We start from the raw sequence: 23,018 nt of genomic DNA, 5'->3' as shown, positions 1-23,018 counted from the left end.
TCGTGTGAGATCCGAATTGGAAGCGCAGGCAGCAGTGAGCCTTTTCTCTAGGATCATATGTGTGACGCCGGGGCTGTCGGCGGTGTGCAGCGTTCGCAGTCGGCACGCTCATGGCAGCAGCGAGTGAGTGCCGGCAAAGGTAGCAGTGCCAGTGCGCGCACGCCACGCCGTTTCAGCCAGCTTGCTGAGTTGCTGTGCAGTGTAGTCTTGGAGCAAGCAAAGCAGCCCTCTGAGATCAGACGCGGTCCGGCGAACTGTCTCAAGGCAGCTATCCGGGTCTGCCCGCGCGTGGCAGGCAAGCAGACTAGCGGAGGCAGAGACGAACACGCTTGGCTTGAATGATGGGCCGCTCTCCGCGGATGAGTGATGGGCCGGCCACGGCACGAGGCCGGCCGGCTGGCAGGAGCTGGTTTGTTGGGAGAACCGGCGGCGGCCGGGCTGGTGGGTTAGTAAGTAGCAGACGAATCAACGAAAGCCCAGCTAGTCCGAGACATTATATTAGGACAGAAAAGGCCTTTATTGTCAAGCCCAAACGAGTGAAACGACGACAATACAACAGTACCAGGGTATAGTATCGAGTATATCATCTAGTTCTGTGTGGAGGCCCGAAGCTACACCATCTTGCCCAGCTGCGCCCAGGAGCGCTCGGAGCTCTCTCATCCTTCAGTTCAGAAGGAGACCTTGATGCCCAGCAAAGCCATGAGCTGGGCGACGAACTCCGGGTGCCCAGGCCAAGCTGCGCCCGTCACGAGGTTGCCGTCGGTGAAGCAGCGGTCGATCGGGTCAGGCTCCAGCCAGGTTCCGCCCCCGAGCACCACGTTCAGCTTCACGGCCGGGTACGCCGTGCATTTCTTCCCCTGCGTATCAATCACCCAGCAAGGAAGCGTGTCCGTTCATATGCCCCATCAAAATTTCTGAAGAATGCTCCTTGAATATACTAGAGCACATTCATAAGCTAAAGCTAAGGACTAGGGAGAATAAGACGGTGAACTGGTGAACAACGCAAAGGGTCAAATCATTTTTCTGGTGTTTAACTATCACCCTTCCTGATGTCCTTTTTTTTCCTCCCAAAGAAACTTTGAAAGATTTCCTATAGAAGAAGAGACTTGACCACGAGGGAAACCAGGCCCAAAAATGCTTTCAAAAGTCAGATACTTGCAAGACACAAAATCACAGTTCTCTGTTGTTCAAAGCAAAATTTACCAGGCCAGAAAGTGCAAAGCCTTTGTACCAAAAGAAACATCAAAAGCTCTCTCTCCGCTCTCAAGCTACAGACTACAAGGCATATAGAAGGAAACTGAGTTAATAGAGCACAACGATAATATAAAGATTAAGATGTACCTTAAGGACTCCAGCAGCGGATAAAATCTGCTGTCCATGGCAGATCGATGCAATTGGCTTTCCTTTATCTGAGAAGCCCTTGACCAAGCTAATGACCTTATCATTCAGAGCCAGATACTCAGGAGCCCTTCCCCCAGGAATCACAAGTGCATCATAGCTTGAAGCATCCATACTTTCAAATGATGCTGTCAAAGTAAAATCATGACCAGGCTTCTCACTGTAAGTTTGATCACCTTCAAAGTCATGAATGGCTGTTGGGCACTTCTCCCCAGCACCCTTGTCAGGGCAAACAGCATCGACATGGCAGCCAAGAGCTTGAAGGGATTGGAATGGGACCATAACCTCATAATCCTCCATGTAGTCCTATTAATCATACAATTAAGCAAAAATGTTCAGCAAAGATATTTAAAGATCCAGAATATGAAAGATTGTCTGAGAAGTGAGAAGGCCTGTTTCTGTTTGGCTTCATCCCATTTATGCAGAGTATGAAATATAAAAACAAAGATGGTAAAAAGGTATACGGTATGAGCGTGGAAAGACTTGGAGAACATGGATTTTTTCCAATACATACCCCACAGAGGAACAGAATTTTCTTGTCTGAGCCTGCAACAGAGCCTCCAAGTGCTTTGACAAATAGGCTGATGAATTCAGGATGAGAATCATAAGTCGCTGCAGTGATGAGATTGCCATCAACAGAACATTTTGCCATGGTATCAGGTTCGTCCCACTTAGCACCAGCAGCAACCAAAACTGGTTTAACAGCTGGATATGCTGTGCAGGTGCGGTTCTGAACTACTCCTGCTGCTGCCAAAATCAACTGTCCATGGCAAACTGATGCGATAGGCTTCTTAGCATCAGAGAATTTTCTGACCAAGTCAAGCACCTTGTCATCCATTGCAAGGTATTCTGGTGCACGGCCTCCAGGGATTACCAATCCATCATATCCATTAGCACCAATTTCATCAAATGAAGCATTCAGTGCAAAATTATGACCTCTTGTCTCAGAGTATGTCTGCATGAAAAATACAAATGATAGAATGAATGCAGGCTTGCCACAGCAACAATAAAGAGGTAAGGTAACATGAAACAGACAAAAGGAGTAACACTATGATTTCATTATTACAGCTGATAATCTAACACAAATCAGTGTAGATGTGAGAGGAAGTAAACAAGAGAAGCATGGCAGCAGTGTCAGTGAGTACAATACAGGGCCTCAAGGACCATTGTATTATACAGAAGCGACACCTTTTAGGAGCAGACAGGGATATCAGCCAGACAACCATCTGCTAGACAAATCTCCTAATATCTGATCGTAAATAAATTTCAATTTTCAACAACTAAAACTCAAATATGCGGTAAATCTTCACTGCAGTTGCCAAATACTATGTGGAATCTTACATAACAATGGTATTTGGAAATCAGCAATACACAAACAAGCTCGATAAACTTTTACATTTTACATCGACCATCAGATGTTCAGATTAAATTAAGAGACAATGTGCCATCTACATTTTAAAATTCAGGTCTCCAGCAGCTGTGTATTCTCAAACTAGTTCATCCTAGAAATGACGTTCAGAAGCAGCCTCTTCTCAAAAGTCGAAAGGTTAAATTATTTTCACATAATCTGACTAGAGGAACATGATTTTTCCTGCAATTTGAATATCAAGGAGTAGGCAACAAATTAGATGCAGCTTCACCAATCTAGTTTGTGCAAGCCTCCACTCTTCACTGAATCACAGTCAATCTAATAAATACGGAACAGTCCACTCTTCACTGAAAACAACCCTATTTCCTTCAATCCATCTCACAGGAAGCCAGATCGACATAACTAACCCTACCCAATGGAACGGGTCCACGCAAAAAAGTAAGGAACATGGGGAGATCAATCCAAGGTACCTGGTGGCCGATCCCCTGATGGACGGCGGTGCGGCAGACGTCGCCGGCCTTCTTGCCGGGGCAGACGCCATCCACGGAGACGCCATACGCTTGCAGCGCTTGGAACGGGACCATGACCTAACCCATCAATTCAAGAACCGATTTGGTCTCAGTACACACCGATCCAGAGCTGATTCTTGATCCAAACAACAACTAATTCAGCAGGAGGATAGTCTAGCCCAGTGAGAAAGAGGAGACCTCGTAGTCCTCCATGTAGTCGCCGCAGAGCAGGAGCACCTTCTTCGCCGCCATCTCTAATGCCCCTCGCACGCTCGCAACCGCACAGGCGAGACGCTTCGGCTTGTGTCGTCGTCGAGCTCGGAGCCTAGAAGCCTCTCTCCTCTCTAGTTTCTGGGACTGGGAGTATGTTTATAATATGCCACTGGAGAGTCATCCGGAGAACACCTGGCTCTCCTTTGTTTCTAGTGGCCTGTTTGCTTGTCTTTTTTTTGACGTTTCGTTTTATTTTTCTGGAAATATTTTCATGGTGTTAAACATTTTACTCTCCAATTATTCTGTTAGGCGCTGGAAGAATTCTCGATCTTTCTTCCATTCGTGATGATGAACAGATTCTGCAAATCGTTTACTTCATACAGAATCGTTGAGAGATCAGAAGTTTATACTTCAATGCCTGATCATTGGCATTGAATAATGAAGAGACTACAAGTTGGTATGATTCCCAGATCTGCACTCCGTAGTAGTACATAATACTAAACTTGCCGGCAGATGATTAAGGAGATATCAGACAGTGCGGCACCATGTGATTTGGAGAAAGTACGTTGTGTTTGAACTTTTTGCCGGCCATGATGTCCCCAAGCGGTTGCGGGCAGCACACATATTTGGTTTTTTTTTTGTAGCAGGATTTGAGTACGTTCGACAGGATCACTACTGGTAACCTCACAGTGTCACAGGAGAACAAGAATGGGAGCCAGATCTACTTAGGCCAATATGAATGAGAAAGTCATCAGATACACACAGTTGACTCCTAACAGAAAGCGATCCACATGTAACTGAACGTGGGATACAGATGTTGAACAAGCGATACATGTCGATATTCCTTCAGCTCTGGTTGCTGATCACCAACCCAGCACAGAATGTCATATCCAAGAAGCAACATCAACGCAAACGCGATGTGATTTTGTGGTGAAAACTAGTGCTCACTGCCACAAAACTTTAAGCAAATCATAATTTGCAACCATTCAAACCAATCACCGTGGTATCTCAAAACAAATATTGAAGAACTCAAGAACCTCCCAGAGGTCACCACAAGCTTTTTTTGTGAACAAAAGCCCCCCAAAATATTTTTCATTTCGGGCATAAATTGATCCAAGGAATATCCTGCTGTTAGTAAGGAAACTAATACAATACAAAGTTTGAGGATAGGTCAGATATGCTGAACAAAGCACAGCTGTTTACATGCCTCAATCGTTTATGAATGCTACCTCGCTTCATATCTGACCTATACTTATCAGTTACGAGCCTCAGAAAAATAATAGGCTTCAGCACTATCAAAGTGAAAAGGAAACATAAAGCGCCAGATGAAATCATCCAAAAGATGCCCTAAGCAATGCAGGCATTCCAGCATGCTTCAAGCAACAGAAGCAACGACAGAACCTAGAGCGCTCTGCCTCAAGTAACAGAACCAGTGGACAAAACCTAGAGCGCTCTGCCTCAAGCAACAGAACCAGTGACAAAACCTAGAGCGCTCTGCCTCAAGCAACAGAACCAATGACACCGTCAAGCTCAAGAGAAAACAACCCCTACTTTCCGAGCGAAGTCATCATCATCATCGAACTCTTCATCGTCTTGGTATGCATTTTCATCTTCAGATTTGTAGTCATGACCTTCCATTGTCTCGTAGTCATCGGACTCACCCTCTCTCTGGTCATAGTTATCTGCCTCTTGATTTCTTTCTGGATCGACTTCAGCAGCATCTTCAACCTCAAATTTATCACCATGTGATGAAGACTGTCCATGACCCTCCACAGGGACATGATATTCCTCTTTGTACTCTTCATCACCTGATCCACTCTTGCAATTTTCAGAGATAATAATGTTGTCGCATCCTTTCTTCTCAGATTCAACCAGAGAACCAGCCTGCATGACCGCAGCCTCAGCAGATTTGTCGTAGCTGGAAGCTAAGTTATTGCCCCCTGCTGCCTCTCTTTTCCTCTGCAAGATGACACTGAGGGGTTTTGGACCCTCAAAATCAAGAGAAGCTTCGGATTCCACAATTCCATTTGCTTTCCTTGGCTCTCCAAAGTTTCTACGAGCAGCAAAGCGAGCTGAATCAACCGAATCTCTTTTAAAAGAGAGGCCATCTGCATGCCTGGCACTTGAGACAAGCTCACTTGATCTCCGGTGGCTCCTCTCTTGATGCTGACCTGACTCCCGATGCCTACTACCATGAAAATCTGCAAGTCTAGCTGCTGGGGAAAATCTTTCCCGGAGTCTCCTGTCTCGCTCATCCTCGAAGCGAGTATCAACTCTATCAGGTGATCTTCCGGGAAGCTTTATTCTGGCCTGCAGACGGGAACTTAGAGTGCTTCCTCGTGAGCCCTGACGACGATCACTGTGCATGTGGTGACCACCATGTGCGCTTTCTCTGTAGCGTTCATCCCTCCAGTGCCGGCCCCCATTAGCCCGTTCTGGGCTAATGGCTGTCGAAGGCCCACTTATTCGTCTCCTTCGGAGCTGATGGCGAAGATCTGATCCATCTATCCCATCACGATCAGGCCCCCTGTGGAGAAACCTTCTATCAGAATGGAAAGGTCTGTCCATGCTCCTCTCAGATGAGGATCTGCGTCGTTTCCTCTCATAGCCATCACACAGCTGTCCAATCTGCCCATTTTCACCCATTCCATTGAACTTCTCACTTTCATGCTGGGCCCGAATATCAAAATCAGCTGGAGCATATTCATAATCTTCTACAGGGTACATATCCCTTCCAAAATCTTCCTCGTCATGTAAATAAGCAGCACCTTCTGCATCATTGTCTACAAGAACATCAAAACCAGGAGAAGACTCCCCCAAAAAATCATCAGCCTCCCTGCTATTCTGTGGCAGGTCATCTGTCGGGGGCATTTGGAAACTTTGGTTCCACTCTTGGACAGAATCACCTTCAACAGGGAGCAGATTCTCATAGTGCATAGGATGATCCTCCTCAGTGGTGAAACTTTTCTTCGCTGCTAGCGTATTATTGGGTGCCTGCTCTGAGTTGGGCCTAGACTTCACTGCATTGGAAGATAGTTCAGTAGGTATTGCACCTATAACACTCTTGGCAACATGGACCATAGTCCTGTCATCAATTATTCGAGCACCTTGCTGCGTCGAATTATCAGGAGCTGCAGATTCTTCATTCTTTTTAGCCTGGGGCAGTTCCACAGGGAAGGAAGAAACCTTCGCCACCTGCTCTGTGGGATTATTACCAGCCCCTTGAGGTCCATGATAAAAAGGGCATCTATCACCCTTCAGGCAGTTCCCTTTCTGGAAGTAATAGCATGGGACCATCTGCTTGCCCGAGTTATAAGCACCATAGTGCGAAGAAACTGGAGGTACTCCAGGAGTTGGGGCACCACTGAAGAGACCATCAATTGGCTGGAGAAGGCAAAACAAGAAAATCAAACTTCAGAAAAATAATTTTAACAGATGAAATGTGCAAAGAATCTTTAACCAATCATAAAGCTAATAGTGGATATTAAGGAGATGGAAACAGACATACCGGATGGCGAAATGAACATTTCGGGTTCAAACAACTGCCATTTAACCAGTACCAACAGTCTCTAGGGTTCATCCGAGCACCCTCACTGTGACGAAAATCACATTCATTACCCTAACAGAAGGGAAAAGGAAGAAAGAATGATTAGTTTAAGGTTTTACAGGAAGGTAATAAGAAACAATAGCAGGCAAACATGATTGATAATTAAAAACTCAACTGTACGTAGTATTACAAATGAGGAAACAATGTAGTCTAGTCAAGCACAACTACGAATGTTATCATTGAATGAGCCAACAATTCGTGAACTACACACAAGAAACAGAGGACACCAAGCATGAAGGCCTTCTGACACATAATGATTTTGGTTGTTGGTTTCATATCGTATTGTACAACATGTTTGGCCATGTAAAATAATGTGAGCAGGCGAATAACAGATCATGTTAGGGTAATCTTTCTCAATGCTAGGAAAAACAGTAGCTTGTACCAATCCAGCAAACCCAGTGAGGCTGTAGGCACTACAAATTTATCTCACAACCTTTTCTGACATCCAGAAGCTGTACTGGTAAAACAAGGGTGCTGTGCCCGAGACATATCTGATTGTAGAGGGTTGTTTGATCATCTGGGACATCAATTCCCACTTCCCTGATGCCGCTCAAATCACAACAATAGTATACGGTTCCACTATATCACCCCTAAACAACACAAGTCCAAAATCAAAACAAAATTCGATGTTTTCACCGCGAAATTTCCAGGTACCTAGCTCAGAAACCCTACCCAAACTGTATTCCCAAACCAAACCCGCCTCGTAATTAAAGGCTTCAATCGCTCAAACCACCACAGAGGAACCGAACAAACTCGCAATCAGAGGCAGAGAAACCGGTCTCGGGGGGGGGGGGGGGGGGGGGGGGGGGGGGGGGAGGGGGGGGGCGTACCTTCTTGCAGGTGAGGGGCGAGGCGAGGAAGTAGACGCAGTCGGTGCTCCGCCTCAGCGCCTCCTCCTCCGGCGTCAGCGGCTTCGCTGCGCCCGCCGCCGCCGCCGCGGCTCCGTCCACCTCCATGGCCCCCGTCTCGAACAGGGGGGCCGCGGGATCCTCCTCCCCTACCGCGGCCCGCGCGACGCGGCACCGATCGGCGAAGAGGGGGAAGCTAGGGATCGGCGAGCCTGGCGGCGGCGGCGGAGGCGGCGGGGGATAGATCTATGCAGCCGCCGAGGCTAGGGTTGGGGGGGAAGGGGGAAGCGACGGGGGGATGGGTCGCGCCCTTGGCTGCGCCTGCGCGTGTGGACTGGGAGGATTGGAGGGAGCCGCCTCGGATTTGCCTGCCCGCGGGTTAAACGAAACAGCGCGAGGCCGCGGTATATGACGGGAAGGGGACAAGAAGCAACCAAAGGGCAAGACTAGAGAGAGAGAGAGAGAGAGAGAGGCGGCAGCGTTGCGTGCCTGGCTGCCTGCTCCTTGAATCGAGTTTGCGTCGCGTGGCGTGGCGCCTGCATCTTTCCTTTCCTGGTCTATGGTTCCGCATCGACCGTTCGTCTCGAAAGGGGGAAAAAATCTGAAGCCCTATTTTAGCGCAGGCCAATGCACGAGAGTTCCAAAAGATTTGCTACCAATTTTTTAAAAAAGCTTGGTTCCTAGAGGCGTATCTCTATAAGAAGAAATCAGCGACAAGCTCTGGCCCTTATTAGACCACGTCACGGTTTTTTTTCACCACCGTCTAATTCATGTACGGGCTGGATTTGAGCCGTCCTATCAGGTTCTCACGAGCTCAGGTTTCAAAACCCTTTATGAAACTTGTCCCATCTCTCTCGACACCTCCTACGGACATATTGTCCCTTGCCGCGCCGCGTCCCCCTACCTCATTGGCACTGACTATGCTCGCGAGCTGCAAACATAGCAGATAGGCAGCACAACATCTCTTTTTAGTTTTAAGCCAAAGATATGGCACCGTCCTCCTCTCCTTCCCTCTAATCCAACACTAGGGATCGCAACGGGGTAGGTCGGGGTCGGGTGGAGCTTCCGCGGATCCGCCCCCAAAACCCAAAAAATGAAACCCGCCCTGAACCCGAACCCCATTTCGGGTGGAATTGTCCACCCACCCCAGAAATCAGCGAACACCCGAAACCCGGCGGGGCACTCGAAACCCGAGCAACAGTGACATAGTGGCAACAATCGCGGGCGAGGGGCGGCCGACGGCGCTGGCGGGCGGCACTCACGGGCGAGGGGCGACGGGGGCGGGCGGCCGGCGGCGCTCGCCGCTTGCGGGAGACAGGGCGAGGGGGGCAACGGGCGCGGCTAGTGCCTGGCCTTGGCAGCCCTCGCGGGCGACTGGCGGGGCGAGGGGCGCGGGCGCCCGGCGGCGCCGCGGAGGCGGATTGGGCGAAGGGCGAAGGGGACGCCGGTGCGGCACACTCGGGACGGGAGAGGGATATAAGTTCGAGAGTGGGAGACGCGGATGCCGTAGTGGCCGGACGGAGACTCGGAGTTATATAGCTAGGGTTGTGTTGTTAGGCTAGGCTGCCTATTTTTTTGGGTCGAATCGGGGCCCATGGGTCACCCACAGGTAGAGCATAAACCCGCCCCCGCACCCACCGAGTGTCAGGGCCCAAACCCGAGACCCGCCGGGGGATTCCGGACCCGCCCCCGCCCCCATCAGGTTTGAAACCCGTGGGTCTCGGGTCCAGACCCGCCCGATTGCCATCCCTATCCAACACGTGTTCAAAATCCAAATTGACCTCCGCAGAGCGCATCACGTTTGATGCTATGGTTTTGATGGAGAAGAAAAAAAAGGTAGATATTGATTCCATCGCGTTGAAGCAGAGCGAGCAGCCGCACTACTGAGCTATCACCGGCATGCCATGGCGGCCTGGCCGTATCGTATCCCACCTTCGCACATCTTATTAGAGATTTTCAGTTAAATAGTAAGCTAATTACAATCTAAATGTACCTGGTTTGTTTTACTATGTAAGATCAAGATGATACCGTTATCTTTTATTTTTCCCAAATCCATGAGTATTAGTACTAATTCAAACCAATCTATATACATACTAAGTAATTATTTTGATATATTAATTTAAGATAATTTATCATACAATAATTATATAATCTTTGTTCACGAAGAAGAAATTGTAAAGAGTATTACATTCAAACCAGTGCCAAGCTTTTACTACATATATACAGATTTATTACAACGTGTGGAATTCAAAATTGAATATAGACTCTTTCAGAATTGTTTCAATTTCTCTATCTTTGAAAGTTTAGGATTCTCAAACTTTTGATTTCAATGAAGTGACACTGGCCAGCACCTAAAAGTTGGGCGCGGCAAAGCCGCGCCAAGCTTTCTAGTTTGCTCTGGAATCACAACGCCCCATTATTCACATGCATAGAAATATTGTTGAGTGTTCAACACTTATATTATTATTACCGAGGTCAACAATTATTATTCCTATTTTGTTTCTACTTGGCTGCCTCTAACTTAAGGCTTCGTTTGGATGTCGATTTGTATTGAATTGAGTCCAATAGTAATTCAGCCTAATCTTGGAAATGGTTCACAATACCAAAACAATTGTTTAGATGTATGCTAGATGGAATTCAAGGAGGCTTCAAATACCAATTCTTGTTTGGATGTGCATATAATAGAATTTGGCATTGACTATCTTCTTCTCTCCACTGAGTCCTCTTCCTCACCGAGTCCTCACCTGCGCCTCCGCCTCCTACTGCTCCGACATGTCGGCGAGATGGAGGGCCGCGGTGGAGGGACTCTACTGCAGCGCGGCGCACGTCGGCGAAGGGGGATGGAGGGCCCCCACCGAGGAGGAAGTGGAGGAAGAAGAGAAGGGGGCGCCGCCGCGGGTGCCGCTGCCGGTGAGGAAGAAGAGAAGGGGCGCCGCCGCCGGCGGCGAGGAGAAGAGAAGGGCACCGCAGCTGCCGACAAGGGAGAAAAGAAGGGCAACTGTGCCGTCGCAGGCGAGGAGAATAGAAGGGTCGTTGCGTCGCCACCAGCGAGGAAGAAGAGAAGGGGCGTCGCGCTGCGTCAAGGGAGCGGGCGACTATTTCTTTTCGAGGGGGAGGCAAATTCAGCGCAAAAACGAGGAGAAGTGCTCGGTATCGAGGGTGACGAGCTGCAGGTGTAGTAAATACCGGTTGGCATTGGGGTTGAATTCTAATTCCGAATTCCAAACCATCCAAACAGTAGGTATTGAAGTTAGCCAATACCAATTCCCAATTCCAGGACTGAATATGAACATCCAAACGCAACCTAAATGTAATGCCGCACCCCACATAGATAAGGGGCACTTGAAACCCCACCCCACATAGATAAGGGGCACTTGAAACCCCACTTGGATCTCTCGAAAAATCATTTAACCTCAACTCACCTTGGAGCTTTGTAATCGGGATTTCGCTCATATTACTATCGATGTACCATGGTCATGTTGCCCAACCTCTTAACATTGAGAAATTTTGATATTTGACATCCAATTCGCAAACCTCACTTCTTTTGACCCTTGATTCGCATACCTTTCAAAATATGACACTGAACATGCGGATTCTTTTGATTTGAGGGATTTCCTCCTCTTTTCTCTATTTCACTTCATTTCCTTTTCCTTTTCATTTCCCATACCTAGTAAATGGACAACTTTACCCCTGCTTTTCTTCTGCATCGATCGAACATGAGGAAGAGAAAAAGTCAGTCTCCTCTCCGCCGGCGATGCTCACCACTAGTGAGTCTGCGCCACCCGTTTAGGTGGCACCATGTCGAGCGCTCCTATCCCCGCCCTCAACGCGCAGCATCCCATCGACGCCGTCGCCGTTCCTGTCGTCAGCCGCCGCGGTGTGAGCCAGCTCCATGGCTAGCGCAAATAGCGCCACCGCCCACTACATCACCCGCGGTGTGCCCCTGCCCTGACCTGGCCATCATCTTCGATGCGTAGACGACATAGAGGAACGCGCGGAGCGCGACAGTGCGATCTCCGTGGCGCTGGCCCTGCCGCCCTAGCACTCTCCTATGCAAGCACGACGTGTGCGCGGGCGTGCATCAGGACCACGAGGTCCGCGTCCTTCTCGGTTGCCGAGGTGTCCCCGCAAAACGCAACGCCTTCTTGCCTGGGAAGGTCGTGCTTCTTGTCAATACGGAGAAGAACGAGTGAGTTGAGAGAGAGAGAGCGCCAACGATCGATCCAATTGAGATGTTGAATTTGAACAGGTGAACAGATAAGGGAAGGGCAAAACAGGTAGATCGCTAGTGCTGAAAAGGAAAATAAAAGAAAATAGGAAAAGGGAGAGAATCCCTCGTATCGAAACGATTCGTGTGCACGATGTCAATTTTTGAAAGGCATGTGAATTCGATGTGATGTCCATTGAGGCGTGCGTATTCGATGTCAAATATCGAAATCTCTCCTTAGCCTTGCATCATTGAGTTGTTTTCTTCAAACATACTAGTTGTCGAGAATTCAAACAATTGTCAATCTCTTTCTCTTATGATTCATAGAATTCAAACAATTTCAATTAGTGACATCAAGCAAAAAAGATACTACGAGGAAAGCCATGGTCCTTCGTAGTCTCATAGTCATAGGATGCTGCTTCAGGCAAGGTTGCAAGCTACTCTATGCCTCCATAGAACCAACACCGCCCGTGTCATGGAGTCTAGAAATCGGTGGAGTTTAGGTTTCGTTTGACAGAGCTCACAGAACTGATTCTCTGCCGAATCCAGCAGGAACACTGCCAAACAGTTTTTAAGAGAGAAGTGATTCTCTGTTGATTCTATGAAGTGATTCTCTGAAATGAACTAAGAGGTTGTGAGTTAGAAAAAAGTAATTTCTCCTTATTCTTCCATCCCGATTTTAAGAGTTTATACTAGAGAATTAAAGAGAATCACTTTCGGCCACAAAATCACTTCCAAATTTCAAGAGTTTATACTAGAGAATTAAAGAGAATCACTTTCAGCCATAAAATCACTTCTCTCATAGAATCAAAATCCAATGGAGCTTTACCAAACATGCCTTTCTCTCATAGAATCAAAATCTGATGGAGCTTTACCAAACATGCCTTACAAACAAAACATGCCTTGCTGGTGTGTTGGGCCTGCCCTTCAAACGCAAGTTTGCCACTGGGGTTGACGCAAGATTCCATTACTCCCGAACAGGCCAATGAGGCATTTAGTTTTGCGGCGATATGCCCTTGCTGGTGTGTTGGGCCTGCCCTTCAAACGCAAGTTTTCCACTGGGGTTGACGCAAGATTCCATTACTCCCGAACAGGCCAATGAGGCATTTAGTTTTGCTGCGATGGGACCGTGGGAGCAAGGAGACCACCAAGGCGACAGACGAAGACCATCCCCAAACACGGCCACGTCCATCAAATTTTGTCGCCACAATTTTGCTGTCAGGAGCTGTATATGCAAGCACGCCCACGTCCCCGTGGGGACTCAACCATAGCAACATTGCAACGTATATAAAAGTAAAAAAGAAACTGCGTTCGCCACAATTTTGCTGTCAGGAGCTGTATATGCAAGCACGCCCACGTCCCCGTGGGGACTCAACCATAGCAACATTGCAACGTATATAAAAGTAAAAAAGAAACTGCGTTTCTATGATCACCATTCGTGAAAATAGTTTCAGAGAACACCTGAAACATCGTCAGCCAGACGTATCACCGCAATCTTGTACCCCAGTCCCCAGCAGACAAAAAAATAAGCACTACAAATTTAAAACAATCCTCCTGCATTCAAATTATTGCAGTTCATCGTCGAACGCATGCCGAGGAATCATCAAATACATAACTTACGAATCACGATACAGTTTCAACTAAGAATTTAGTCCGAAGATCTGACGCAACACGAGCGCCGTGCGAGCTACAAGCCAACTAGGATAGAGTTACTGATACTTGATTCCTAAGTGGAACTTACAAAATATCAGTCCGGAGTATCGGTGGCCCGCTCCGGATACAGATAACGGGGAGTTCTGAAGACGTGCATGGTGTACATGCTCGAGAGGACATGGGCGAACATGCGAGCACAGCGGTGCAGACTGTCACGAGCAAGAGTGCTACCATGCGCCGCAGAATCGTCATGGGAGCCTGTAAATGTAACCCAAGTCAAAATGCTGGATATTAGTAAATGTCCTGCAGTTAAGTGATGAAAACTCTAACTCAAATCTCTTCTTCGAAGACAAGGATTAAAAAAAGCAAAATAAAATATAATGAGCTAGCTGTCGTATTAAGAGAAATGGATGGCATCACTGTTACCAAACACATTGCCTTCGTTCCTACTTGCAATTTATGTGATCATCTAAAGTCATCGTGCCCACACACAAGTCAGCAATTATCTGAGATTCTGAGGTTACTCAGGGATATGGACTGGAGCCCTCAGCAAAAGTGAACACTATTCTTGAATATTTCAGCTTTCGGTTTTAGTTGTAAAAGACTTCTAGCCTGTTAGTTTTTTTCACAACAAAGCTGGGAACACTCAAGCCTAAAAAAATTTCCTGAATATTAGGTTTAATCATTTACTTAGCTACCAGAAACCACTCGACCAGTGTCTTGAATATTTTAGGAAAATCCAGAGATATTTTAGGTATATACTTCATCATAATGGCTTTATCTGCTAAAAAATACAACTTTTATAGCAACTCCAGAGGCTTAAGGTTTAAGACTAGCACCTAAGGACACTTTCAGTGGTATTATTAATCTGCCAAGAAACTCTCGTCCTTTCTTTAATGATGGGGAACTGTTGCACCTATATACTTCCACTCGAAAAATATTTTATATGCTAAACAACATGAAAGTCATTATAGAGTTCAGTCAGTTTTATAGTTCCCACGTTTATGCTAACACTAAACAGGCTACTCCAGAGTCCAGACAATACCATTTACTTGGATAATTTTGTCATCCCTAATATACAAATATAAACTTGCAGACATAATAGACCAGCAATTATAACCAAACAAGGAAAAATAATGCAGTAGTAGAAAACATCCAACAAAGTTTGAGAAGCAGAGGCAAAGGACTAATAAAGTAACAGGATGGCATAAGTTACCAGAAACAGCTCCATGTATCAATTTAAGATAGGTAGCGTGGATCGTTTCCTTGCTTTCCCATCTTATGTACATCCTCAGGTGAAAGTATCTTGATGTACCACACACTATTCACAAATGACCTGCATCAAGTGAGCAAGCTCAGTTTTCTGGCTATTTATAACTGGCATGTTTAAGTGATGCAGATGTTAACTACGATTCCAGTTACATTCATCACTTACATAAATTCAGAAGTATCTATATCACAAGTAATTAGATCTTCTATTGAAGTATCATAATGCATAAATCAAGAACTATGAAGTCATCTTTCTTTTGTAAGTTAAATACATATGAAAGATGTATGGCAGCATTAAGCACTACTTAAATACATGTAAAATGAAGATCTTTTATGGATTAAATGGCCTGAAAATAGCCTTTGACTCCATTCAAAATGCATGCTACAATAGATATCAATGAGAAGTGATTGAAGATGTTAGTTCCTATGAAAACTATATCTTTCGGAACAAAAAAAAAGGTGATTAAATGTAAGGAGTTTTCAAATTCTTACATTGAATTGCATATTTTATTTTTTTAGGGATATACTTTGAATTATATGCGTGTAAAATAAAAGAGCAGGCAAAACAATAGTACTAGTATATCTTGATAGAACGTTATATGGACACTCCGCATACTCCTTTTAAGGTAGACCAGCTATAGGAATTCTAGAAGTTTAAAATATCTAAAAGAAATGCACACAAGATCGGAACTTGTCACCATCAATATGCACTGGGAAAAGGCTGATTGGTGCTTGAGCAAAAAAATGCCTATACATAGGAAGCCCAATATTTCCCAACATGGTGTGTACACTATGGTTGACTCATGAAACTGTAAAATAACAAATATTGTCCTATACGTTCAAGTTTGATAGTATATCGAGAAAAAACACCTATTTATAACTTGTCCTGTTGGCTTAATAAGCTTTGAACTGGTGGCCTGGAAACGAACAACAGCGAAAGAAAATCTATGACACAGCTACCTTGGCTCTATGCCATTTTGCACTTCTAGTTTGAAAAAATGTGAAAGACCAACTAACAAAGTTACATTGTGCCGCTTTGTGGTATAGCTTTGCAAAACTCTATTTATGTTCATATGAGCAAATTGTGTTGTGCAGTTAAAACCATATAATCATGTTTAAAGTGTTACGATGTTACCTCTAGCGTACTTACAATCAGGTCTAATATTTTTTTATTTTATGATATACGGTAGCTCCTCTCAGATGACTATGCCGCGCAGTTTTTCTAATACATTGTAGAGATCATGACAAAATTCAAATATGTATAGACTACTTAAAAATCACAAGTGAAACTAGAATTCCAGTAATGGTTGCTTACTCCCACGGGTCGTCTCCAAGGAGAAGCACATCGTTCTCCCTGTCGACAAATACAAGCTGCCAGCCTGATCTATCAGGGTCGTCCAACTGACCCTTAATACCAAACATCTGACCCAGTTCCTCTCGAAGTTCAGCATAGTTAGAGAACCGGGTGATGTCCAATGACCTCCCCACTGATCCTGACTTGTAAACCTGCATTTAGTAAAATGGTTACATGAGAAGGGACTTAAATTTGTTTTTAGTAGGGACAATTACACTGACCTTAACAAAAGTTCTAGTTGTTGGGTCATAAATTTGTTTTTAGTAGGGACAATTGCACTCACCTTAACGAAAGTTCTGGTTGTTGGGTCATTCTCTCCTGTATTTTGCAACAAACCAGAAGAGTCATCCAGACAACCGTACATCGGATTTTGCAGATATGTTGATCCAGAGGGAATCGTAGATATATTGTTATCCACAACATTTGAAGTCAGATTAGGTACCATATTGTACAGTAGGGAGGAATTGTCAACTTGAGGACTAAAAAGGGACTGGTTCTGCACATCACGGCCAACTTTGTTGTCAACAGAACCATCTTTGCTAGTGGGTGAGTTAAGCGAAACCGAGCCCCCAAAAGACATTGATTGTGAGCCCATAAACTTTTGCTTCCACGCCTGTTGCTGCTGCTGCTGCTCACTAACTGTTGGTTGGTTGAATCTAGACAGGTCCACACATTTCGAGCTTCCCTGAAGGAAGTTCGATTCCAACATGTTTTCGTTGCTGCTAGAGCTAATGAAGCTGGAAGAGTTCACATTGGGATCAGAGAAGCCAAATTTTTCACGCAAATGGCTTGGTAATGACGTTGGGCTAGGGAGAACCGCACTGGTAGGAACTTGATAAGGTTGATCTGGTTGAATCTTCTGCTTCTGGTCATTATGAGCATGCTGCATTTGCTGGAGTTGGTGGAGCTGCTGCTGGATAGCACTTGGGCTGAGCACAGACTGAATATTTTGAGAATCAGGACTAACAAGTTGCTGTTGGCTCGCTTGCTGCATAATCTGTTGCTGCAGCAGCGGGTTGAGGTTGCACTGTTCCTGAGGGGACTGCATAGGCTGTTGAAGGTGTAGGAATTGCTGCTTCAGATAACCACCGGACTGGGAAGCAGCTGCAGCAGCAACCACTGCTTGATACTGATCGTGGTCATTGCTAAGTAAGGATGGATGGAGTCGCTGTTGTCCCCAGGAACCTATACCAGGTGACTGGAAGTTGAAAGACTGGAAGCCTCCTTCACCAGCAACTCCTCTCAGCCACATCAAAGCATTGCTGTCATCTTAAGTGTAATATGACAATCAATAAAACCATAATGAGAAGGAATAGCAAGGACCGTAATGACACAATTTGTATAAAATATAAATGAAGGGCTTCAGCAAATAAGTGAAATAACGTTGGTCTATCATGTCATGGTGCTTCAATGCTGGGAATTTGGTATATATGCTTAGAATATATCCACCTCTCAGTTGTATTATAGTTTTACTGCTAGTTTCCATCAATGGTTTGATCTAACAGCTCCAATTACGAATAACTAACTTGCATTCATACTGGGCAAAACCCATTAGAAGGTAAATGCTAAGAATGCCAACTCCTGCAATGCTACTGGTGTGACAGTGACACTAATAGCAAAAATGCAGGAAAATAATTCCAACAAAAGAGATGCTGGATTCAGAGTCATAGTAACAAGCATGAGTATTCCTTCAAGAAACAAGCATGAGTATCTGAAGCGTACCATGAAGAGCAGCAACTCCAGAATACCAAGGATGCTTAACTCGCAGTGGGAACAGGGATGGATACATTGGAAAGGTTGTCAATGGCTCAATTTCCCAGAGAGAAACTCTAGGTGGCCTTTCTCCTGCTGTTGATTCATCCCAACCAACCTGTGTTACAATATCAGTACATAGTGGTTAGGGAAATACTTTGCAGTATCATAATTTTAAGCAAGTATGATGAAATGACAGGAGTAACCAAATATGTAAGATGGTTATTATGAGATGAAGAAGAACAAAGGTTCTGAAATGGAAAAAAGAAGGAACAAACATTTCACTATGGCAATTTAACCTCTCAAAGAATGAAAAACGGTCAGTATAAAACATCTGAAAGTTACAACAGCTGCATGGCTATTAGCTGAGAACTAGAAGAACGGATAAGAAGAAAATGAGAACAAAATGTCAAACATGATTATGGAGTAAGCACGAAAAAACTGGCATGCAAAAAGAGAGTCAGATCGCAGAGGGAACCAGCAAGCAAAAGAAGTAAGAAGCTAACAAGAAAAAATCAAGAAGAAAAAACTCTTACCTTTACCGATCTCCAATAGGAACTAGGCCAGCGCACTGGGTCTGCATCACTTACTTCTGTTATCGTCCCCATGTACCTGCAATTATTTAGTATCTTTTTTATGAGTTTCTTTCATAAACATTGAGCATGAAATTGACAGTCTCATGGACACATGATTTCATATAGTTTGAAAACATGCCACCACCAAGTAAAACTAAAGGAAAGTGCTCTAGTTGGATGGAAAAATATTTTTGCCAAGAATCATAAAGAGATTTTGGTACTGCTTCCTCACCTGCGGACACTAGATTCCTCAGTCTCAAACAACATCCTGAATCGCATCCCAACCGATATCCGGGTGTGGAAAACAGCCTTGATGTATTTTGAAAGGGGTATAACAAATTCTGATGGACTTGCCCTGAAAGCACATTTATTTTTCTGGTCAAGTGGAACATAGGAAACACAGAACAGAGTTCTCATTTGCTAATCAAATAGTTTAATTTACCTGGGATTATAGAAAATTGTGAAGCGGCTGTTTGTTGCAGCAGCATGAGCTGCTGCTGCAAGGAGCCCTATGTGCATGCTGTCACTCGAAAGAACAGAAGAGGGCATCACAGTCTGTGGCCGGCTGGCACGTCTGATTCCAAGCAAAAGCTGGTTCTTCTCGTTCCTAAATTAGAGGGCGAAGAGTAAGTCCTAATTATATATTTTTCACAAGTACTGGATTGAAACAATGGAACAAACCATATGAATAGCACGGAATCTCCAGCAACAAGTCTCTTAGCACTGACAAACACACTCCAGCCAGTAGTCAGCAGGTGTCTCTTGGGTTGGCCTGTGAAAAGAAGCGTATTTAGTTCAAAAGATAGCAACATTGGTGTTAAATAATTCAACCTGTCATCAACAATCTTAGTGCTGGCGACCCCATTTTCCAATCAGTATAGTAGATGGGCCCTCATTCATGAATGTCACTAACACTACTAATCAAACTTTAGCATTTACAGGCATACAAAGTGAAGTATGCTCTGGACCGAGGAATCAACCATGAATAAACTAAACACTGTGGAACTTAAGTCTATCAAGACATAAGAAAAGAACCAACCGTGTGGCACATTTGTACTAGCTAGAAAAAAAAATGCACATCAGTACATCCAGAGGCCCAAGTGCAATTTTTTAGCACCTAACTCCCACGGATAGCTCAGAAACATCAGAGGAAATATTCCTGTCAATTGTAAGTTTGTAACTTGGGCATCTTACACCTAATCCGGTACTGCACTATCCTTACATAATAAAGCTGAAAAGGTTTTCAACGTACTGACCAAATTAATGTTTTCATCTTTGTAGCTTGTAGAGGTCCTTGATTGTACGAAACAATGGCATAGACAGATAGGCTGGTTTTACTTTAAAAGTGATTACATAACAAGGTATATTTTGCAAGCACACTTGGAAATGTTTTGAGAATATGTTTTTAATAAATAAAAAATAGAATGAAGAACAACTGATACCATAACTGATTAAGAGTTTCAACTGAAAAAAAAGGAGAAAAACAAGTTTCTAAGGAGCAAAGCATCGAATTTTTTCTGAACTTGCCTCGGAAGATATGCCTGAACTTCCACTCTACATCATGAATATCCCGTGCGATAAGCTCCTGTGCTGGAGGCTGCTGTGTGAAATCCTACAAACCACACTATACCACCTGTTATTGGCAACAGCAAACCCAACAATCCATGCAACCGAACAAAAGGAACACCGCCCCAAAATAAACACTCATCACACCAGAGGAGGGAAGACGCGCTCCGCAGCACGACGGGGCACAGAGAACCCGCCATGCGTGCTGGTGTCGCTCGCCGTCAGCGTCTTGCAGAAGTAATTCGTTGGCTGCTTGCTCATGATCCCCATCTCCGCCGGGAGGTATGCATCGTTCTGCTCTTGCTGGACAAAATTAATACAACCGAAACCATAAGAACTCAACAAAATCTATAGCACCGCGAATCATCAGCCCACGGTGCCTTACTGGGTTCAGCGGCTGCAGCGTCATCTGCGCGTACACCTCATCAGTCTCCACATCCGCCTGCGCATGTTTTCGAGCTCAGCTTAGCATCCGCAGGTACAGAAACAAAGCAGACGAATCGCCACATCTAAGAAATTTTGAGGTAGAAAATCGCGCACATGCATTGTGACATCATGGAGCTGGCAGATCAGCTGCGGCGGCAGGTTGGGGTAGTTGGGGATGTGGCCGTCCACCTCCTTGTTCGTCGACGCTGCCACCTTCGTTCACAGGCGTTCACACGCATTAGCTAGCTAGCCCGAAACACACGCGGGCGATCAAAGCAACCGCCCCAACGCGGCAACGAACGCGGTGCGGCAAAACAACCAACACCTTGCACGCAAGGCAACGCGGGTGGCAACCCAGCGCCACCGAGCGAGGGGGCCGAGATGGCACGGGAACTCACTCACCTGCTCGCTGTGGCCCTGCGGGAAGTAGATGACGCGCGTGCCGACGGTCGGGAGGCAGACGAGCGGGCCGGCGCACGCATGCCACAGCTCCGAGTTGAGGCACTTCTTCTCTGCACACAGCCAACAACAACACGCGCTCGCAGGAGCAGTAAGCAAAAAACGAATCGATTCCGAGAGCAGCAGGAAGGCAAAGCGCATGGAGGAAAACAGCAAGCGAAACCTAGGAGGTAGCAGCAGCACCCACCTTCCTCCGGCGGCGCCGCGGGCGGCGGCGGCTGCCCGATGCTGGCCGCGGACGACGAGCTCATCCTCCCACCACCACCGGAACCGAAACCTAATTTACACCCTGGCGAATCCTCCCGGAACCCCCATCACCCCCTCCTCAAATCGGCCGCATTCTACAACAAGCCAAGCCGCGGCGTCAGGAGCCGCCCGGCGGACGCGAGCCCGCGCCGACACGGAGGGGTGCAGGGACGCCTACCTCGTCAGCTCACCCGAGCTCGGAGATCGCCATGGTGCGTGTGGGGAGAGGGAAGGGTGGGGCTGGGAAGAGGGGGCGAGAGAGAGAGAGAGAGAGGGCTGGGAATGATTAGGTTTGGGGCATTTAAGCGAGAGAGGGTGAGAGGAGAGGGGGAGGCAGCGTGTGCGCGTGCGCAGCGCAGTAGTGCGGCGAGCGAGACTGCGAGTTCGCCACAGTGCAGCGCGGAGTGGAGAGTGGCTGCCGCCGCTGCCCCTGCGCAGTTTTGAATAAAGCGGAGGACGAGGAGGAGAGAGAAGGAACGAAATAATAATAATAGAAAAGAAAGCTGGAAAGCGAGTCGTAGGAGTAGCATTAAAAAAGCCGTATTTTATGGGCTCATGTAAGCGGCTGTCGGGGGCGGGGTTTCTGGCTGCTGCTGCATGCAGCAGGCCAGCACTGGCACTGCCAAACCCAACCGTTTGGTTTGGGTAACCACGGACTGGCACGGCGGCCGTAATGGAGATCCACCACCACCACTCGCCTCGCCCCCTCCTCGATGGATGGATGGACGGATTGACTGGTCACTGCCGCCCGTGTGGGCCAACTCTGTTGCCTGCCAGTGCCAGTGCCATGGGTTTTGCCTGCCTCGTGGCCGATGATCATCTGCTAGCTTCTACTACGTGTTTGTCCAGTTTTGCCCTCTAGATTCTAGGCGCCCCTAATTCAAATATTTACTCCATCGTATCACTGTGCACAATTTTCGAGGTACAGTTATTAAATCTGAAAATTTGATAATCGTGCGTAGTGCGTACAATGGGCTGTTTGGTTTGCCTTCTTATTTTATTTAACGTACTAAAACTTGCTTATTTTCGGGGATTAAAATTTAGTCCTCTTTTGAACTAAAGAGTAATAAATAACTTGCAATATTGCCCCTACCCTTTTTCCCTCCTCCAGGAGCTGCTCCTTCCTCCCGAGCGTCGCCGCATCCTTCTCCCTGTTCCTTTCTTCTTTCGCCCGTCCCCTAACCCCAACCTACACCGCACCCTGCCTCCTGCACCCCGCACCACAGCCCACCGTGTCGCTTGGCCCCATCGCCACCGCGCTCTGCCTCGCCGCTCCTGGCTCGCCGCCCGTCACCTGGCTCCACGCTCCACCGACGCACCACCGCGCCACTAATGGTCCACCCGCCGTGTCCTGCCCGCCCTCCTGCGCCCGCCGCCGCACTGCGCCGCCCATGTTCTCGAAGTAGATGTCGATGCCCTCCGGGAAGCACCGCTTGAGCACCAAGCTGGTCCCCAGGCGCGAGGCGCAGGTCGGAGGAGTCGAGCACGCGGGTGACGCTGTACCCCGTGATGACGGAGCCCGTGGCGAAGGCGGCCGTGTAGGACTCCCGCAGCGAGCGCGACATCT

At 46.6% G+C, this 23,018-nt stretch overlaps 3 protein-coding genes across 3 annotated transcripts; all 3 read right to left on the bottom strand.

Annotated features, from left to right (window-relative positions):
* Window positions 1-465: 465 nt before the first annotated feature.
* Window positions 466-3,655, bottom strand: LOC117847941 (protein DJ-1 homolog D). Its single transcript, XM_034729244.2, has 5 exons — window positions 3,475-3,655; window positions 3,238-3,354; window positions 1,913-2,353; window positions 1,342-1,704; window positions 466-857 (listed from the first exon to the last, which is right to left on the bottom strand). Exons 1-5 carry the CDS (start codon window positions 3,526-3,528, stop codon window positions 669-671), a joined length of 1,164 nt encoding a protein of 387 aa, XP_034585135.1. The 5' UTR covers window positions 3,529-3,655; the 3' UTR covers window positions 466-668.
* Window positions 3,656-4,597: 942 nt separating this feature from the next.
* LOC117847939 (zinc finger CCCH domain-containing protein 32) lies at window positions 4,598-8,335 on the bottom strand. The gene is made up of 3 exons (XM_034729242.2): window positions 7,927-8,335; window positions 6,998-7,108; window positions 4,598-6,873 (listed from the first exon to the last, which is right to left on the bottom strand). Exons 1-3 carry the CDS (start codon window positions 8,050-8,052, stop codon window positions 5,020-5,022), a joined length of 2,091 nt encoding a protein of 696 aa, XP_034585133.1. The 5' UTR covers window positions 8,053-8,335; the 3' UTR covers window positions 4,598-5,019.
* Window positions 8,336-13,690: 5,355 nt separating this feature from the next.
* On the bottom strand, window positions 13,691-21,859 carry LOC117848344 (auxin response factor 12). Its single transcript, XM_034729704.2, has 16 exons — window positions 21,630-21,859; window positions 21,393-21,546; window positions 21,149-21,258; window positions 20,861-20,959; window positions 20,706-20,762; window positions 20,468-20,623; window positions 20,282-20,366; window positions 19,436-19,526; window positions 19,197-19,361; window positions 18,987-19,109; window positions 18,716-18,791; window positions 18,150-18,297; window positions 16,711-17,696; window positions 16,389-16,579; window positions 15,021-15,140; window positions 13,691-14,062 (listed from the first exon to the last, which is right to left on the bottom strand). The coding sequence occupies exons 2-15, from the start codon at window positions 21,454-21,456 to the stop codon at window positions 15,044-15,046; spliced, it is 2,448 nt and encodes an 815-aa protein (XP_034585595.1). The 5' UTR covers window positions 21,457-21,546; window positions 21,630-21,859; the 3' UTR covers window positions 13,691-14,062; window positions 15,021-15,043.
* Between the last annotated feature and the right edge of the window lie 1,159 nt (window positions 21,860-23,018).

The sequence above is a fragment of the Setaria viridis genome, chromosome 3 (assembly GCF_005286985.2).
Source record: "Setaria viridis chromosome 3, Setaria_viridis_v4.0, whole genome shotgun sequence".
Taxonomy (NCBI): Eukaryota; Viridiplantae; Streptophyta; class Magnoliopsida; order Poales; family Poaceae; genus Setaria; species Setaria viridis.
Note: the sequence above shows the minus strand (reverse complement) of the source record. Positions and strands in the feature narration are given on the sequence as shown.

Excerpts from the sequence above, each read along its gene's own strand:
- LOC117847941 (XM_034729244.2), bottom strand. The coding sequence starts at position 3,528 with ATGGCGGCGAAGAAGGTGCTCCTGCTCTGCGGCGACTACATGGAGGAC. Across the intron at positions 2,354-3,237 it reads ATCAGGGGATCGGCCACCAG|ACATACTCTGAGACAAGAGG; the intron begins GTACCTTGGATT and ends TTTTTCATGCAG. Across the intron at positions 1,705-1,912 it reads AAATTCTGTTCCTCTGTGGG|GACTACATGGAGGATTATGA; the intron begins GTATGTATTGGA and ends TATGATTAATAG.
- LOC117847939 (XM_034729242.2), bottom strand. The coding sequence starts at position 8,052 with ATGGAGGTGGACGGAGCCGCGGCGGCGGCGGCGGGCGCAGCGAAGCCG. Across the intron at positions 7,109-7,926 it reads CGCCCCTCACCTGCAAGAAG|GGTAATGAATGTGATTTTCG; the intron begins GTACGCCCCCCC and ends CCCTTCTGTTAG. Across the intron at positions 6,874-6,997 it reads AATGTTCATTTCGCCATCCG|CCAATTGATGGTCTCTTCAG; the intron begins GTATGTCTGTTT and ends TGCCTTCTCCAG.
- LOC117848344 (XM_034729704.2), bottom strand. The coding sequence starts at position 21,456 with ATGAGCTCGTCGTCCGCGGCCAGCATCGGGCAGCCGCCGCCGCCCGCG. Across the intron at positions 20,624-20,705 it reads CGCTGCAGCCGCTGAACCCA|CAAGAGCAGAACGATGCATA; the intron begins GTAAGGCACCGT and ends AATTTTGTCCAG. Across the intron at positions 15,141-16,388 it reads CTTGGAGACGACCCGTGGGA|GTCATTTGTGAATAGTGTGT; the intron begins GTAAGCAACCAT and ends CACTTGATGCAG.